Genomic DNA, 20,238 nt, shown 5'->3' with positions numbered 1-20,238 from the left:
GCTGTTTTGAACAAAAATGTTTTAATTATTTTTTTAACAGCTTCTCAGTTAACTTTGCATGAGGTTTTTGGTTGGTTGACTAATTAGTTACAAATAATAACCATATGAAAACAAAGTAGGATTAATATGCAATGATAATAGTCTCATTGTATCTTAAAAAATATGCTATACTAGCAGTATTTATCCTCATGATTTAACACAGCTTGTTCAGACTACTTTTAAAGCTATGACTTTTTTCAACTGTATAAAAATTTGTGCATGAGAATTAGACGCTAGAAATTTATAATTTTGATAAAGAGATTCACAGACATTTTTCTCTATGTTGCAAAATGATGCAATGTTATATTTTAACATTTTAAAGTAAGGCATTTTAAATACTGAGTATTTAAAGTCATCATGAACATTACTACAGTTACTACAATCCTGGATTTTAATGTGAAGAAGGCAATTAAATTATGATCTCTAAGTTTGTATATAGAGTGACTGTTGGTATACAGAAGTCAAATAAGAAAGGATGGATTTGTAAATCCATCTAGAATAAACTACTGATTGTAAAAGTATTTAATGCACAGTGTACTTTAAATATCAACTAATAATTATTTAGTGACATATCTTCTTGACATAGTATTAAAAGACGCTTACTCCTTGGAAGGAAAGTTATGACCAACCTAGGTAGAATATTAAAAAGCAGAGACATTACTTTGCCGACAAAGGTCCATCTAGTCAAGGCTATTGTTTTTCCAGTGGTCATGTATGGGTGTGCGAGTTGGACTGTGAAGAAAGCTGAGCACTGAAGAATTGATGCTTTTGAACTGTGGTGTTGGAGAAAACTCTTGAGAGTCCCTTGGACTGCAAGGAGATCCAACCAGTCCATTCTGAAGGAGATCAGTCCTGGGTGTTCATTGGAAGGACTGATGCTGAAGCTGAAACTCCAGTACTTTGGCCACCTCATGCAAAGAGTTGACTCATTGAAAAAGAGGGGGCAGGAGGAGAAGGGGACGACAGAGATGGCTGGATGGCATCACTGACTCGATGGACATGAGTTTGGGGTAAACTCCGGGAGTTGGTGATGGACAGGGAGGCCTGGCATACGGTGATTCATGGGGTCGCAAAGAGTCAGACACGACTGAGCAACTGAACTGACTGACTGACTGACCCTTGTTTACTATGGTACTTAAATAGGATTAAAAAATTAAAAGGTTAAAAAAAAATGAAATTATTGTGACATGTACTTTAAACTTTGATATATATTTTTGACATAAGATGAGGTCAGTGTATCCCAATACACAGTATATATTCACAAATTCAGTATTACTCCAAGAACTTACATATGTATACACATACTTACCCTGGAGAAGGAAATGGCAATCCACTCCAATATTTGTGCCTGGGAAATCCCATGGACAGAGTAGCCTGGTAGGCTACAATCCAGGAGGATGCAAAGAGTTGGACATGACTGAGCAACCAAACAACAAAAACACATACATATATGTGTATGTATGTGTGTGTATACACATACGCACATATACATATATGTTTCATTCCAACTTTTAAAAAATTTTTGAATTTATAATACCTGTCTAAAATAAACATTTTCATTACCAATCTGAGAGACCTAACAGGGAATTTTGGATAAAAACCAGTGCAATTTTGAACTAACAAAATCTATTTGTCAAACTAGATGAGCTTGGAATCAGAGAACTGTTGAACAATTAAAAAAAAAAAGATATATTTTGAAATAAAGTATAATAATGTCCTTTATGTTGAGTCAGGACTCTGCTGAAGTTCATCTTTGGCATCAGTGTTCAGTCAAAGTCAGCTATTTGGCTTTGACTTCATGTTCTGCTTGTGAAACTCTAAATAGCCAAATTCCTATGTCAACACCACTCTGGCATCCTTAATTTTTTGCTTTATCTGTGATAATAGGCTTACATAGAACATATATATAATAAGGGTAATAGTACTAGCATTATGAACAATGTAAGTCATGAAGAATTATTGTTACCATCTTAGTATTCCCTTTCACATACCAAATAAACCTTCTATTTATAACTTAAAGAAATCTTCTTTGGAGTTTTACATCCTGGAAACTCCATCAGTGAGATAAAGTTTGAATGAAAATTTATTGTTGTTGTACTAAAACTTTGCAAGTTACCTGTGAATGCTGTTATGCATTAAAAACTAACTGAGGGTGACTTTCCTGGTGGCTCATTGGTAGAGAATCTGCCTGCTAATGCAGGAGACAAAGGTTCAACCCCTGATCTGGGAAGATCCTACATACTGAAGAGCAGTTAAGCCCATGCACCGCAACTAGTGAGCCTGTGCTCTAGAGAACAGGAGCCGCAACTAATGAGCCCATGTGTTGCCACTGCTGAAGCCCACAGCCTACAGCCTGTGCTCTGCAACGAGAAGCCTCTGCAATGAGAAGCTAGCATACAGCAGCTAGAGAGTAGCGCCCATTTTCTGCAACTAGAGAAAAGCCAATGTAGCAACAAAGACCCAGCAGAGCCAAAAATAAACTATTTTTTTAAGTTTTAAAAAATTGACTCAAAAAATAATAAAATTGGGTTTTAAAAAAGCTAACAGGGATAAATAAATACATGGGGAACTATTAAAAATATATTGAGTTAGTTTTTGAGAAAATTTAAATGAGATAGGAAGATACAGATTAAATTGGATTTAATGTTTAGGTTATATGTCTTTAAAAAAGTTCTGTTTGTCAATTCTTTATGAGTTGTGGTAAAACTTTGCCACATTAAGATATCATAATCAAGAAAAATGAGAAATCATTGTTTTTGTAAGAGAATATCAAACTGTGAACATTTAATAGTTAAATCATAGCAGGAGCAGTTTTTATGTCAGATGTATTCCTGTATCCTAGAAATTCCTTTCCTTGGTTGAGATACTTGCCTTTGGTCTCAGTTTCAGCAAAAAAAAACTAGTTTTACTCCCTGTAATTCAGCATTTGAACAAAATGTTTATTTGGTACACCTCTCATTGAAAATAGATTTTAAACATGGGCATTTTGCATGCAGGTTATAGTAAGCCCCTAGTCAAATACAGATCAAAAGATGTTAGGTTTGGCAAATTATAAATCAACACGTGGCTCTCTGAAGGACAGCTCACCAACTGCAATAATTGTTGCCACTGGAGAGGAGTTCTGGGGACACAGAGGTCAGGACTAGTATGGAAATTTAAGTTTGCAAGGCATACCCTTCTCTGCAATTCAGTTATTTTGCCCATGTGTGTATACTGGTTTTTCAAATTGTAAAATTTAAGATGAAAAGTAAAAATTAATATTTCAATAATTCAAATTATTTAATATCAGATTGGTTCAATATACATATGAATAATACAATACTGTACAAAAATATACTTTTATTATTTTTAGTTTTGAGTAACCCTAAAAATAAGCAGACCATTATTAAATTAATTAATTCAAGTAGACTGACTTTACATAATACCATACTAAAATTACTTATTTAATAACAAAATTATTGCTGAATGTAGAAAATAAAAGGACATGGAAAGAACTATTTTTATTTTTGAGTGTCAGAGAGCTGCTCATGTATTAATAATTTTTACCAGTATGTGAAACCACTGGAATTTTTAAATTGTGTGTGCCCTAAGGATGTATAATCTAGATGTGAATCTAGATATGAATTACCAAATTTTCATTAATTCTTAGCACAGTGCTTGGCACCTAGTAGTTACTCTACAAACTCTGACTCTAGGAATAAAGAATTACTTGATTTATCTGTGGTATTATATGGAATTTGATTAGAAATTATTGTTTTTCTTTCAACTCCTGAAAGAAGAAACCTTTTAATGCTTGTCTGTAGTACTGGCAGTGAACAGCAACAAACCGAAGTCACCATACAAAAGGAAATAGGGTTTCTCAATTTTTTGATGGGCATGAAATTTTTTAATTACATAACTTTAAAACTTTAGTATTACTAACTATTGTATGTATCACATGGACCACAGCCTTGTCTAACTCAATGAAAATATGAGCCATGCCACGTAGGGCCACCCAAGACGATGGGGCATGGTGGAGAGTTCTGACAAAATGTGGTCCACTGGAGAAGGGAATGGCAAACCACTTCAGTATTCTTGCCTTGAGAACCCAATGAATGGTATGAAAAGGCAAAAAGATAGGACACTGAAAGATGAACCCCCCAGGTCAGTAGGTGCCCCATATGCTACCGGAGGTCAGTGGAAAAAAACTCCAGAAAGAATGAAGAGACAGAGCCAAAGCAAAAACAACATCCAGTTGTGGATGTGACTGGTGTTGGAAGTAAACTCCGATGCTGTAAAGAGCAATCATGCATGGGAACCTGGAATGTTAGGTCTATGAGTCAAGGCAAATTGGAAGTGGTCAAACAGGAGATGGCAAGAGTGAACATAGACATTTTAGGAATCAGCAAACTAAAATGGACTGGAATGGGTGATTTTAACTCAGATGACCATTATATCTACTATGGTGGGCAAGAATCCCTTAGAAGAAATGGAGTAGCCATCATAATCAACAAAAGATTCTGAAACAAAAGAGTTCTGGATGCAATCTCAAAAATGAGGAATGATCTCTGTTTATTTCCAAGGCAAACCATTCAATATCACAGTAATCCAAGTCTATCTCCTGACCAGTGATGCTGAAGAAGCTGAAGTTGAACGGTTCTGTGAAGACCTACAAGACCTTCTAGAACTAACACCCAAATATGATATCCTTTTCATTATAGGAGACTGGAATGCAAAAGTAGGAAGTCAAGAAATACCTGGCGTAACAGGCAAATTTTGCCTTGGAGTACAGAATGAAGCAGGGCAAAAGCTAATAGAGTTTTGTGACAAGAACACACTGGTCAGAACAAACACCCTCTTCCAACAACACAGAGGAGACTCTACACATGGACATCACCAGATGGTCAACACTGAACTCAGGATGATTATATTCTTTGCAGCCAAAGATGGAGAAGCTCTATACAGTCAGCAAAAACAAGACCAGGAGCTGACTGTGGTTCAGATCATGATCTCCTTATTGCCAAATTCAGACTTAAATTGAAGAGTAGGGAAACCGCTATACCATTCACGTATGACCTAAATCAAATCTCTTACAATTATACAGTGGAAGTGAGAAATAGATTCAAAGGATTCGATCTGATAGACAGAGTGCCTGAAGAACTATGGTTGGAGGTTTATGACATTGTACAGGAGGCAGGGATCAAGATCATCCTCAAGAAAAAGAAATACAAAAAGACAAAATGGTTGTCTGAGGAGGCCTTACAAATAGCTTTAAAAGAAGAGAAGCAAAAGGCAAAGGAGAAAAGGAAAGATATACCCATTTGAATGAAGAATACCAAAGAATAGCAAGAAGAGATAAGAAAGCCTTCCTCAGTGATCAACGCAAAGAAATAGAGGAAAACAATAGAATGGGAAAGACCAGAGATCTCTTCAAGAAAATTAGAGATACCAAGGTAACATTTCATGCAAAGATGAACTCAATAAAGGACAGAAATAGTATGGACCTAACAGAAGACTCAGAGAAGGCAATGGCACCCCACTCCAGTACTCTTGCCTGGAAAATCCCATGGACGGAGGAGCCTGGTGGGCTGCAGTCCATGGGGTTGCTAGGAGTTGGACATGACTGAGCGACTTCACTTTCACTTTTCACTTTCATGCATTGGAGAAGGAAATGGCAACCCACTCCAGTGTTCTTGCCTAGAGAATCCCAGGGACGGGGAAGCCTGGTGGGCTGCCATCTCTGGGGTCGCACAGAGTCGGACACAACTGAAGCGACTTAGCAGCAGCAGCAACAGAAGACTGCAAGGAGATCCAACCAGTCCATCGTAAAGGAGATCAGTCCTGGGTGTTCATTGGAAGGACTGATGCTGAAGCTGAAACTCCAGTACTTTGGCCACCTCATGCAAAGAGTTGACTCATTGGAAAAGACCCTGATGCTGGGAGGGATTGGGAGCAGGAGGAGAAGGGGATGACAGAGGATGAGATGGCTGGATGGCATCATCGACTCGATGGACATGAGTTTGGGTAAACTCCGGGAGTTGGTGATGAACAGGGAGGCCTGGTATGCCACAATTCATGGAGTCACAAAGAGTCGGACATGACTGATGACTGAACTGAACTGAACAGAAGCAGAAGATACTAAGAAGAGGCGTCAAGAATACACAGAAGAACTATACAAAAAAGATCTTCAAGACCCAGATAGTCACGATGGTGTGATCACTCACCTAGAGCCAGACATCCTAGAATGTGAAGTCAAGTGGGCCTTAGGAAGCATCACTACTAACAAAGTTAGTGGAGTGACAGAATTCCAGTTAAGCTATTTCAATCCTAAAATGTAATGCTGTGAATGTGCTACACTCAATATGCCAGCAAATTTGGAAAGCTCAGCAGTGGCCACAGGAGAAAGGTCAGTTTTCATTTCGATCCCAAAGAAAAACAATGCCAAAGAACGCTCAAGCTACCACACAATTGCACTCATCTCACACACTAGCAAAGTAATGCTCAAAATTCTCCAAGCCAGGCTTCACCAGTACGTGAACTGTGAACTTCCAGATGTTCAAGCTGGATTTAGAAAAGGCAGAGGAACCAGAGATCAAATTGCCAACACATGTTGTATCATTGAAAAAGCAAGAGAGTTCTAGAAAAACATCTACTTCTGTTTTAAGCCTATGCCAAAGCCTTTGACTGTGTGGATCACAACAAACTCTGGAAAATTCTGAAAGACATGGGAATACCAGACCACCTGACCTGCCTCTTGAGAAATCTATATGCAGGTCAGGAAGCAACAGTTAGAACTGAACATGGAACAACAGACTAGTTCCAAATAGGGAAAGGATTACATCAAGGTTGTATATTGTCACCCTGCTGATTTAACTTATATGCAGAGTACATCATGAGAAATGCTGGGCTGGATGAAGCACAAGCTGGAATCAAGATTGCCAGGAGAAATATCAATAATCTCAGATATGTAGATGATACAACCCTTATGGTAGAAAGCGAAGAAGAACTAAAGAGTGTCTTGATGAAAGTGAAAGAGGAGAGTGAAAAAGTTTGCTTAAAACTCAACATTCAGAAAACGAAGATCATGGCATCTGGTCCCATCACTTCATGGCAAATAGATGGGGAAACAGTGGAAATAGTGAGAGACTTTATTTTTGGGTGCTCCAAACTCACTGCAGATGGTGACTGCAGTCATGAAATTAAAAGACGCTTACTCCTTGGAAGGAAAGTTATGACCAACCTAGACAGCATATTAAAAAGCAGAGACATTACTTTGCCAACAAAATTCTGTCTAGTCAAAGCTATGGTTTTTCCAGTAGTCATGTATGGATGTAAGAGTTGGATATAAAGAAAGCTGAGCGACAAAGAATGGATGCTTTTGAACTGTGTGTTGGAGAAGATTCTTGAGAGTCCCTTGGACTGCAAGGAGATCCTAAAGGAAATCATAAAGTCCATCCTATAAAGTCCATCCCATAAAGTCCATCCTAAAGGAAATCAGTCCTGAATATTCATTGGAAGGACTTATACTGAAGATGAAGCTCCAATACCTTGGCTACCTGATGCGAAGAACTGACTCATTGGAAAAGACCCTGATGCTGGGAAAGATTTAAAGTGGGAGGAGAAGGGGACGACAGAGGGTGAGATGGTTGGGTGGCATCACTGACTCAATGGACATGAGTTTGTGTAAACTCCAGGAGTTGGTAATGGAGAGGGAGGCCCAGCGTGCTGCAGTCCATGGGGGTCGCAAACAGTCGGAGACAACTGAGCAACTGGACTAAACTAATTGCATGTATACATCCTTGAAATACTGTTTTAAGGGAAAGTGAATAATCTTCACTTAAGATTTTATGTTGATTATTAATCTATGATGCTCTAGTCCACTGATTCCCAGATCCCAGATTGTGCTTGCCAGTACACGAGTGTTCTGACAAATTGAACAGATCTTTTAACTTAGCTTCATTGAATTTTCACTTGTTTCAGGCACTTGTATAGACTCTGGGGATAAATCTTTGACAATAACCGATAGTAAACCCTGCCATTATAAAACTTACCTTTTAAAGAAGAAGACAGACAACAAATAAAGTATATAGTGGTAACTGCTAAGGAGAAAAATGAAAAAGCAAGGATAAGAGATGCTTAAGCAACCATATGATATGGGTGAAGTTGAACTTGTACACAAGATAGCCAGGGAAGTGGTCCTGGGAAGGGGCTATGTGAGTTGTGACCTTGGAAATGTGAGGGTGCTCTTGAACAAGTTAATTAATTTTCCTGTACTTCAGTGTCCTCATCTCTAAAATGAAAGTAAAGATGATAGTGGTTGGGCATTACATCAGTTATCATGTATGAAGGCTTTGCAAAATTGATTGACATATGAGTAGCACTATATATATATATATATGTATATCTGTTAATAAATCAGACAAAGAAACCTGCCAGAGGAGTGAGTTGGAGCCAGAGGAACTGTATAAACAGGAGCTTAGTTTTGAACAAGGAGAAGGCGATGGCACCCCACTCTAGTTCTCTTGCCTGGAAAATCCCATGGACAGAGGAGCCCAGCAGGCTGCAGTCCATGGGATCGCTCAGAGTCGGACAGGACTGAGCGACTTCACTTTCACTTTTCACCTTCATGCATTGGAGAAGGAAATGGCAACCCACTCCAGTATTCTTGCCTGGAGAATCCCAGGGACAGGGGAGCCTGGTGGGCTGCCGTCTATGGGGTCGCAAAGAGTCAGACACGACTGAAGTGACTTAGCAGCAGCAGCAGCAGTTTTGAACACCTAAGACTGGAGAATCTGTTAGTGTTACAGTGAGATGTCAAATAAGCCTGCAATTCAAGGAAGAGATCTGGGCTAGAGATCACTTGAATCCTAAGCCTTAGTATTTGTACTGTATTAGTATTTGTACTGTACTTAGTATTTGATACTGAAATAAATTAGTGTAATTATAAAAATAATTTATTGAGTTATTTTTTCCTTACATATTTGAAAAACACTGAGTTAAAGAAAGAAATCTAAGATATCTCTGTTACTAAACATCTCAGAACTGTTTTACTTGCTAACATAAGCCATGGGTCTCCTAAATTGAGATAACAGATCTCTGAGATCTCTTAGTCTTACAGCATTTAGGGAGTACTGTTCCGTAGAATACAATGCTGACTTTGTTATAATGCTGACTGAAAAAGTGAATTAATTCTTGCAAATCATCAAAACATTAAAAAAAACTCATGAAACCTACAAAATGGCACAAAGTTGATCAGCTAGTTGTTTCATATTTTAAAATAGTTTTATATCCACAGAAAAAAACTAAGCAAGTTGATGTGAAAATGTTGTCTCATGAGCAGTGTGTTAGTTTACTTTTTAAAAATGCTCCCCTCCCCACCCGATTATCTGCAACTGGAGTAATCTCAGTTCAGTTCAGTCGCTCAGTCGTGTCCGACTCTTTGCAACCCCATGAATCGCAGCATGCCAGGCCTCCCTGTCCATCACAACTCCTGGAGTTCACTCAAACTCATGTCCATCGAGTCAGTGATGCCATCCAGCCACCTCATCCTTTGTCCTCCCCTTCTCCTCCTGCCCACAATCCCTCCCAGCATCAGAGTCTTTTCCAATGAGTCAACTCTTCACATCAAGTGGCCAAAGTACTGGAGTTTCAGCTTTAGCATCATTCCTTCCAAAGAAATCCCAGGGCTAATCTTCAGAATGGACTGGTTGGATCTCCTTGCAGTCCAAGGGACTCTCAAGAGTCTTCTCCAACACCACAGTTCAAAAGCATCAATTCTTCGTTGCTCAGCCTTCTTCACAGTCCAACTCTCACATCCATACATGACCACTGGAAAAACCATAGCCTTGACTAGACGGACCTTTGTTGGCAAAGTAATGTCTCTGCTTTTCAATATTCTATCTAGGTTGGTCATAACTTTTCTTCCAAGGAGTAAGTGTCTTTTAATTTCATGGCTACAGTCACCATCTGCAGTGATTTTGAAGCTCAAAAAAATAAAGTCTGGCACTGTTTCCACCATTTCCCCATCTATTTCCCATGAAGTGATGGGACCGGATGCCATGATCTTCGTTTTCTGAATGTTGAGTTTTAAGCCAACTTTTTCACTCTCCTCTTTCACCTTCATCAAGGCTTTTTAGTTCCTCTTCACTTTCTGCCATAAGGGTGGTATCATCTGCATATCTGAGGTTATTGATATTGCTCCCGGCAATCTTGATTCCAGCTTGTGCTTCTTCCAGCCCAGCATTTCTCATGATGTACTCTACATATAAGTTAAATCAGCAGAGTGATAATATACAGCCTTGACATACTCCTTTTCCTATTTGGAACCAGTCTGCTGTTCCATGTCCAGTTCTAACTGTTGCTTCCTGACCTGCATACAAATTTCTCAAGAGGCAGATCAGGTGGTCTGGTATTCCCATGTCTTTTAGAATTTTCCACAGTTTATTGTGATCCACATAGTCAAAGGCTTTGGCATAGTCAATAAAGCAGAAATAGATGTTTTCTGGAACTCGCTTGCTTTTTCCATGATCCAGTGGATGTTGGCAATTTGGTCTCTGGTTCCTCTGCCTTTTCTAAAACCAGCTTGAACATCTGGAAGTTCACGGTTCACATATTGCTGAAGCCTGGCTTGGAGAATTTTGAGCATTACTTTACTAGCGTGTGAGATGAGTACAATTGTGGGGTAGTTTGAGCATTCTTTGGGATTGGAATGAAAACTGACCTTTTCCAGTCCTGTGGCCACTGCTGAGTTTTCCAAATTTGCTGGCATATTGAGTGAAGCACTTTCACAGCATCATCTTTCAGGATTTGAAAGAGCTCAACTGGAATTCCATCACCTCCACTAGCTTTGTTCGTAGTGATGCTTTTAAGGCCCACTTGACTTCACATTCCAGGATGTCTGGCTCTAGGTCAGTGATCACACCATTGTGACTATCTGGGTTGTGAAGATCTTTTTTGTACAGTTTCTGTGTATTCTTGCCACCTCGTCTTAATATCTTCTGCTTCTGTTAGGTCCATACCATTTCTGTCCTTTATCGAGCCCATCTTTGCATGAAATGTTCCCTTGGTATCTCTCATTTTTTTGAAGTGATCTCTAGGCTTTCCCATTCTGTTGTTTTCCTCTATTTCTTTGCATTGATCGCTGAGGAAGACTTTCTTATCTCTTCTTGCTATTCTTTGGAACTTTGCATTCAGATGCTTATCTTTCCTTTTCTTTTGTGCTTTGTGCTTCTCTTCTTTTCACAGCTATTTGGAAGAACTCCCCAGACAGCCATTTTGCATTTTTGCATTTCTTTTCCATGGGGATGGTCTTGATCCCTGTCTCCTGTACAATGTCACGAACCTCAGTTCCCCAGTTATCTGCAATTGGAGTAATCTACGGAGCTTCAAAAACTACTGATGCCTGTGTTCTGACTTCAGTAATTATGATTTAATTTGGTGGGGCTGTGGTCAGAGCACTAAAACTTTTAAAGGATCCCCAAGTGATTTGAATATGTAAAGTCTTTGGGAAGCCATTCTTGCTAACAGAAATCCCTTTTCGACATTATTTTTCTCTGTCCCTTATCTGTAATATTTAAAATATTTAAACATTAAATATTTAAAATATAAATATTTAATATTGTTAAAATATAATATTCTGTTAATTAAGGACCATTATTTGGACTGATTATCAAATGTTTACATGCCTTCTGTTTATTATCCTATCATTGTGATACCATGGTAGTACCACTAATTTTCAATGCAAATGAACAGTATAATAGAATTCTGCTTTAAGGTAAGTGGATATGTAGGTAACCAAAGTTATTAATAAAATCTGAAAGCTAAATTATTATTAACATCTTAACTATAGTCTCAGAAATATATGTCTTTAGCCAAAATATAAAATGTTACTAGCCACTTAATCTGGTAAAATCAAATGGTACCATTTATAATTCTTTAGACTTTTGCCTTGCCAGAAAGCAATACTCATAAATATTGGGTTGGCCAAAAAGTTCATTCAGGTTCTTCCAGGAGATGTTATGGAAAAACCCTAACAAATTTTTTTAGGGTTTTTGGCCAACCCACAATAGTATGCCCTTTAACAGAACATTTATGTATGATAGTAACCAAGATGTCTTTCAGAACTGTATGAACCTGTTTTAATAAATTAAATCAACAACTACTGAGCACATACTAGGCAATGTTTTAGGAACTGAGTGTCTCCCAGTAAAGAAAGAAATTCTTGCTCCTAGTAAATGGTGGAGGGAGACTGTAAAACAAATAATAAAGTTTAGGGATGGTAAATGCTCTAAAGAAAAAGACAGTAGATAGGTCGTGATAAAAGGCAGGTAGGGAAGGGCAGTGGTTGATAGTGTGTTGAAAAACCTCTCACAGGAAGTGACCTTTGAGCTACCTAAATGAAGGGAGGGAGGAAGCTGTGAGAAGATTTGCACCCAGAGAGTGGCCTAGGTTGTGGGAATAGCTGGAGCAAAAGCTTGAAAGGAAGCAAATATTTGATGCATTCGAGAAATAGCAGAAGGCCCGTGTAATAGAATGAAATGGAGAGAGACGGTGATGGGTGAGGTCAGAGACATAGATAACAATCAGATAATATACTGAAAATACAACTACCATATGACCCAGCCGTCCCATTACTGGAAATATACCTAGAGAAAACCATAATTCAGAAAAAAACAATCACCCCAGTGTTCATTGCAGCATTATTTAAAATAGCTAGGACATGGGAGCAACCTAAATATTCAACAACAGAGGAAAGGATAAAGAAGATGTGGTATATATGTACAAAGCAATATTACTCAGCCATAAAAAGAAATGAAATTGGGTCATTTGTAGAGATGTGCATGGACCTAGAGACTATCATACAGAGTGAAATTAAGTCGAAAAGAGAAAAGCAGATATCATTTATTAACACATATATGTGGAATCTAGAAAAATTCTATAGATTATCTTATTTGTGAAAGAGAAATTGAGACACCGACGTAGAGAACAAATTATGAACACCAAGTGGGGAAAAGGAGGTGGTGGGATGAATTGGGAGATTGGGATTGACATGTAGACACTATTGAAACAAAATATAAGTAGATAACTAATGAGAAGGTACTGTTTAGTTCAGGGAACCCTATTCAGTACTCTGTGGTGACCTAAACAGGAAAGAAATTCAAAAAGAAGGGATAAATGAAACCTTTTACTCATAAATTTCAAACTTCCTTTAATTATAAGGAAAATGCATGTAACATAAAAATAAAAAATAAGTGCCAGCTCCTCATAGGCTGCAGTAAGTTTTTTTTTTTTTTTTTCTCTTCTAAGTGTTCTCAGAAGCCATTAGAGGCTTTGCTGGGAAAGTGTCATGGTTTAATTTACTTTTAGAGAGAGAACTTTGGGCTGATAGATGAAAAGTAAATTATCCAAAGGCAAGGTGAAAACAGGAAGACAGTCAGGAAGCTGTAGCAGTGTCTAGGCAAGAAGTGACAGTGGAGCAGAGAGGCAGCAGACGAGACAGTGAAAGTTCTAATCCAGAGGATGCGTTGATGCTCCACAGAAAAGGATTTGCTCATGGAGTTTTGCTGTTAAGACACCTAAACACATGCAGCCAGGTAACAGAAAGTCACAGCCATAAAAGTTTCAGAATCTTAGGTTAAAGCTAGAATTAAATTAGTCGTTAATGATCTTTATATAGAAAGTATTTCCTTTGTAACAGAAATACCTTTCTTTATTAACCCATCCTCTTTTTATAGAAAAAAATTAACTTTTAATAATGTTGAGAATCTGAGCTATCCTGTCATTTCTTCAGTCTCAGGACATGTCTTAAAATCTTGAGGCGCCAGAATCACCAAAATGACAGCTTTTGGTAAAACTGTCTGTTTGAAATTGTGATAAGCATAGCAACCTAAGGTTTCTCTTTTCATTTCTCATAAATCAGGTAAATTTGCATAATCTGAACCAGAAAGTTGTTTAAAATGAGTATTTGATTTGTTCTGTCAGTCATAAAATGGAGGAGAAATTTAGATATTATATGCTTAATTGATCCATTTAAGTAAACATATTGGCTTATTTAGCACTTGAAAATGAAATTCAGTTACTTCCTTTGCCTCTCTGAGAAAGATCAAAATACCTCGATAATTCTCAAATGTATTTTTCTTTTGAGTGTTGACTGTTTTCCCCTGACATTTGTGTTTTCCTCCTTACTTCTTTTTTTTTTAAATTTCTTTTTATATGTGTTATTTCCAAGTGTCTTTGTCTTTTAGTTCCTCACTGATACTAGCAATAAATAAAGGTCCAATAATTTTAATTTTAATACTGTTGAAAGTCCAGTACTTTAATTTTCAAATGGAACTTGCTGTGTTTTTTCAACTGATCCTTGATATTAGCCCCAATAGTATTATTTCTAGTACTGTTCTTGATTTGATAGTCTTTAACAGATAAATGATTATCGAAGATAAAAAATATAGTGATGATGACGTAAAACTGATTTATCATCATATATTAATAATTCTGGTAACATCACTTTTGTTGTTTGCATTAATCCAGTAATAATACTAAGGTCATTATATGAACTTTACTTTGTTATATTAGTGGGGCTTCCTTTCATTTTATAGCTGGCTTAAGTCCTGCCGAAATTCAGCAGTTATGGAAAGAAGTGACTGGAGTTCACAGTATGGAAGACAATGGCATTAAGCATGGAGGGCTAGACCTCACTACTAACAATTCCTCCTCGACTACCTCCTCCACCACTTCCAAAGCATCACCACCAATAACCCATCATACCATAGTGAATGGACAGTCTTCAGTTCTAAATGCAAGGCGAGACAGGTAAATTTCATGACATATATTTTGTTACTTATCACCAAATTTTACTTTTACTATTTGTAACACTAAAAATAATGATTTGTACTTAACAGAGATAGAATGTGTAGGACCCAAATTAAATAGGTAGAAACTTTTAAATTATCTTATATATTATTTCATCAGAAAAAAAAAAAAAAAAACAGCTCAAATACCAGCAATTTGATGGATATAATGGGGAATTTCCTGAAGAAAGTTATTTTATAATAAGTGCATGTAGAATTATTGTGTCAATATAGTTTTATGGCTAAGATGCTATGATTAACCTGATTGCTGAAATGAGAATCTTCTTACCATTTTAAAACTTAAGAATGAGTTTCAAATCATTAAAGATGCATGTGTGTGTATATATATATGTATATATACATACATATATAGATATCCCCGTTAATATATGTTACAACCATGTGCTTAGAAATCAGAGAATAGATATACATAAGCATATAAACACAGGTATCATAAACCAGAAGAAGGAAGATCTGGTTTGTCTTTTTTGTTTTTGTGGCATGATGGAATTATAAATATATAATTAAAATGAACTTATGGTAACACCCTGGATAAATTTGCATGAAAATTCATAAAGAAAAATTTGGTTTCAGTTACCGACACTAAGTACATTATATTAGATCATTTTTTTCAACTTAGTGTTTTTGGTTGTATAAAAAGTACCTTTGTTAAAGGAATACCCATATACTTTTTATCCATTTAACTATTTAAGCAGGCATATGGTAACCTAATCAGATCCTTTAATGTGATTTACATAAAATATATAAGGCAAAATATTGCTTAGTGAAAAATACATTTTAAAAGATGGAACATAAGTACAGGATTTCTTTACAGAGTGGCTTAATCCCATATGATGTAGAGTTATAAAATTCATATTTCAATGTATTGGATTGACAGTGAGTGTTCTGCAATGTGAATACCTGCCTGTCTGCAATAAATTCTTTTCTCATAAACAAGTATTTTTTCAAAGAAACATGCAATTATACAGTACAGTTTAAAATAGAATGCTATAATTTGGTGATGTTTTTGGTTTTTCTTGGAGTATCATGAACATTTTTTCTTGTTAGATTTCATTACTGTAAAATGGTGTGCTTTTGAATGCTTTCATGCTGTTGCTTTAATTGAGAGTAATTTGATGATTACATACTTCAGAAGTTGGTTGATGTCTCTAGGATCTATCTGATACAATACTCACTTATCAAAAGTCTTGGATAATTATAAAAGAGATAGCTAATGAATACCATTCCAAAGTAGAATTTTTTGATCAACTGTAACTAGCAGAAATATATATGATTCACACATAAATATTAAACAATGTAAATGATTCTGAAGGTCCATATTATCTCTAAAAAGAGCATTTCAAAAATCTTGTGGTGATTTTCCTATTACTTTCTTAAAAACACATTTTTTTTTCTTCACTTGACCACATATGAATATATATTTTTATTTAGAGGTAAATGTTACATTAAGGTCATGTGGCAGCATTAGCATATGATATTATACAGTCCTCTTAGTTTTTCATCCTTTATTAACAGTCATCTTTGGCTTTATTTCTCCTCTAATTGGAACATCATCTAGCCTTGGCAGTTGAACTATTCAATAGAACGATTAAATTTTTCTGACTGCTCTGAGCTGAATTGACCTGTTTTGACCTGTTTGTCACTGATCGTAACCTGACAGGCGCTAGCAGCCTGCAATGATTATGGCTTTTTGAGATGAATCTGACATCGTGTTCTTTTGCTACAGCTCGTCACATGAGGAGACTGGGGCCTCTCACACTCTCTACGGCCATGGAGTTTGCAAATGGCCAGGCTGTGAAAGCATTTGTGAAGATTTTGGACAGTTTTTAAAGTAGGTTTTTTACTTTTTTTAGCAGAAGGAGTGGATTATATGGGAGTTTTACACAATTTTGCTGTAAATAAGCAAAAGAAAGCTGAAGAAAGAAAGTAAAGGTCCATCCTAAGGCACTCTGTATGTTTTCTGTGTATTTCAACAAGTGGATTAGCAAACTCAGGCTAAGAAGGTTAACTCTTCATCTTTACTTTTCATGAGAAAATTTCACAAAAGGTCTTTGAATGAATAATAAAAAGTAGCCTACTATAATAGTGTCATTAATGATCGAAAGATATGTTTGTAGAATTCACTTAAATTTCAAGGTTTCTATAAAAATTTTCAGTAAGATTATGTGAAAAGTCATATGTGCGTGTGTCTGTGTGTGTGTACGTGTATAGAGACACACATATATTTAAACAAAATACACATTTTAAAGGCTTATTTTTATTGCAGAATTTTTATTTCTTACTTTAAATAATGTTTAATGTATTTATTTAGTAAGAATAAAAAACTGAAAGTTAATCGTAGCTAAAATTTTAAGATAGCTGTATTTTTTCCATGTTGTGACTTGTTGCCCTGAGAATCATAAAGCAACATACCTGGCCCTAAGCTTATTTGTTTATATTGTAAGGCTTCTCTAACTTAAAATCAAAACTTTGTATATCCTTAATTTCTTCATACAGTGATAATATATTTTTTAATTCATAAGAGGTTCTTTTTCAAGTGAGAATATGCATCTTTCATGAATCATTTTCCACCCACAATTTCAGACTGCAAGAGATCTAAACAGAGCTACAGATAGGTTTATGGAGATGAGTAACTTCACAGGCTGAGACTCTTATGTTGTCATGGAGCAGCTAACAGGGTCAATGAACTGTTTCATGCTTCATCAACAATTAAGTTAATTAGCTCATTTGAAATTGCATTGCTTTGTTGCCAGGATGTTGGCAGAAACATCAAAAAGATGTGTTTACAAATGGTATACTACAGGGTATAGAGCAGAAGCACCTTAACAGCAAGGCACAAGTACTTGGCATCATAGTAACTGTATAACCGAATTACACGAAGACTTCCACAAGGAATTTTTTAACCTTTTTTTAAAATTTCTGACCAATTAAAGGAAAAAAAAAATGCTTCCTGTATTACTGTGGACTTTGTACATGGCCTTAATCGTAGATTTGCACTATCCAGAATAGTTGTGAGCTGCCATTTTGTTGGGTAGGAAGCTGATTCAAATGTTCTAAGCAAAAAGAGCCCTTAAAATATTAGGCAACTTTGCTAAATTTGCCTAATTTCTTATCTAAGAAAAATAATATTTGTTAAAACAAGGACAGAACATAAGAATATTCATTCATTGAAGAACTAATTTCATATTTCTTCATTTGAATATATTAGTTCTGATTAAGATATTATTCTTTATCATTAAGATTATTTAGAGGACTTTTGCTGCTATTTCTTAAGAACAGCAATTTAAGCCTTATAGCTCAGTCATCATACATTTTATTGCTCTAAGTTGTTATTTCTAGCAAAATTCAAAATAAAGCTTTAAGAAAAAATATATATCTTTCAATATAATTTCCTTTATAGCACATGGAAATAAACATTTTTATTCATCTCAAATTTGTATAAATATGAACTCTCATTTTACCCTCCATGAGTCTTTTTCATATTCATGCTAGTATTTAAAAATAAAACTGAAGAAGTTACAATTAAAAAGGCATTTCCTTTCAATTAAATATCAACTTTGGTTCCAAAGACTGACCATTTTTCCAGCCCATTAACTTTATAGGGATGACAGAGCAAATGACGGTAGATTTTAAGGTCCTCCTTTTAGTCCATTTTTGTCGTGATATGCTTAGATTCTCTAAGTCAAATGAATGTGATAGCTTCTGTTAATAGAGCTAATGCCAGTGTATGGTACTAAAATGAAATTTTAATTTAATGTATTTTTATACTGGTATTGTCTTTTTCTTGATGTGTATGGGAAATTTGAAGAGAAATAAAATGATATATTTTATTAAATTAATTTCAGTTACTCAGGAAAAAAAAGTTGATTTAGTGTCTGTGTGGAAAGTGAATTGAAGAAGGCATTACCGTTAATACAGATTTTCTTGGAAAGAAGATTTTGCTTTTCTTTTGCAGTAATGGAGAGAATAGAGAGTCTTGGAGGGAAAAATGTCAGGCAAGTCCAAAAGCTGTAAAGTTTTTAATTCTCAAGTTTTTTGTACATACATTCTCCAGAAATTTGGTACCCAGTGTTTGTTATAAAAGTTTTTTGAGAAAATTCTGTGGCATTTTTATTTCTAAAATGCACTAGAAATAAACTGTATAGCTTGAGCTGTACTTTGGTATCAGACAACTTATCCGTTGTCTGGATCAAGTAAAGGAAACTATCCATTATTACTATTTATCCTGCATATGTTTAATAGCAAAGGATAGTAGAAAATATATTGAGTCCCAAACTCGCTTTCTCACATTGCATCACTATAAAAAGTGGTAGAATTCCTCTATTTTTGCCCAGCACCAAATAAAAAGCCATCAGAGGACAATTGCTTATGAATAACATACATATTCTTAGCCATGTATACATATGCATAATATGTATGCTTCAATATTCAATGAGGTTTTTTTTTCTATTGGATAAAAAATAAGACTAAATTAGAAACTGTTATTTATAACAGCAAAGATGAAAGCAGAAAAATAGAAAACTAAAAGATAAAAAAGAAATTCTAGATTAAAAGGTGTCTAGGAAAATGAATTACTGTGAAGTAGGTGTTCAGAGAAGGTAACCATTTTTCTAGTCACTCTTTGAGGATCTAAGATCACTAAAAGGATTTGATACTAGTTCTTCATTATTGTCTTATAAATGTCAAGGTGTAATAATATCCAACAAAACTTTAGTGTAGTTTGTCTGCAAAATTAATTATCATTCCATTGGCCCTATGTCAGCTAAATGTAATAGATGGATTGACTTGTAAGAGCTTAAACCAAAAGGTTTACAATATATAACACTCAAGTTGGCAGACAAGTGTTTTTGAACTTGCATGTGCAGATGCCAATAAACAAAATGTGGTCTGAGATACAAAGATAGAAATATTCTTTGAAGAAAGGCAAAATGGTTAGTGTCAATAAAATATCAGTCTATTAAAGAGTAATTAGTTGATGAAATGAGTTAGGTCTATTGCAAAGCTTACTATTTTAAGGTTTAACACTATATAAAAAGCAATAGAAAAGGTAGTAGAGACAGAATATTTAATGGAAAGATGTTATCTTTTTTTTCTTGCAGCTGACTACTCTAAAAATTATGCTCTTACTTAGTGTGTATTGTCTATTTCTTTGTCTTTGACTAGGCAGCGTGGCTACAAAATTATGACCTCAAGAAGGCATTCTTTGAACTTGTCAGAATGTTGTTTCTTTTGGTGACAGTGCCCCCATCTCTCAAAACTAAGGCATCTCACATAATCAGCTAAATGAATAGTGACAGCTAACATTTTGTATTTAAACTCCTGTCAGTGTTTAAACATAAAAAGCTTGATGCAA

At 35.8% G+C, this 20,238-nt stretch overlaps 1 protein-coding gene across 14 annotated transcripts in view; it reads left to right on the top strand.

Annotated features, from left to right (window-relative positions):
• FOXP2 (forkhead box P2) overlaps window positions 1-20,238 on the top strand; it is a 661,296-nt gene that overhangs the window by 587,706 nt on the left and 53,352 nt on the right. For all 14 annotated transcript variants that reach the window (XM_044946650.2, XM_044946656.2, XM_044946649.2 and 11 more), the window contains 2 exons: window positions 14,613-14,826; window positions 16,612-16,716. In XM_044946650.2, the coding sequence (XP_044802585.1) occupies window positions 14,613-14,826; window positions 16,612-16,716 (319 nt within the window). The remainder of the gene's footprint in view (window positions 1-14,612; window positions 14,827-16,611; window positions 16,717-20,238) is intronic.

This window comes from Bubalus bubalis, chromosome 8, assembly GCF_019923935.1.
Source record: "Bubalus bubalis isolate 160015118507 breed Murrah chromosome 8, NDDB_SH_1, whole genome shotgun sequence".
Classification (NCBI taxonomy): Eukaryota; Metazoa; Chordata; class Mammalia; order Artiodactyla; family Bovidae; genus Bubalus; species Bubalus bubalis.
This window is presented reverse-complemented; position numbering and strand designations above follow the sequence as displayed.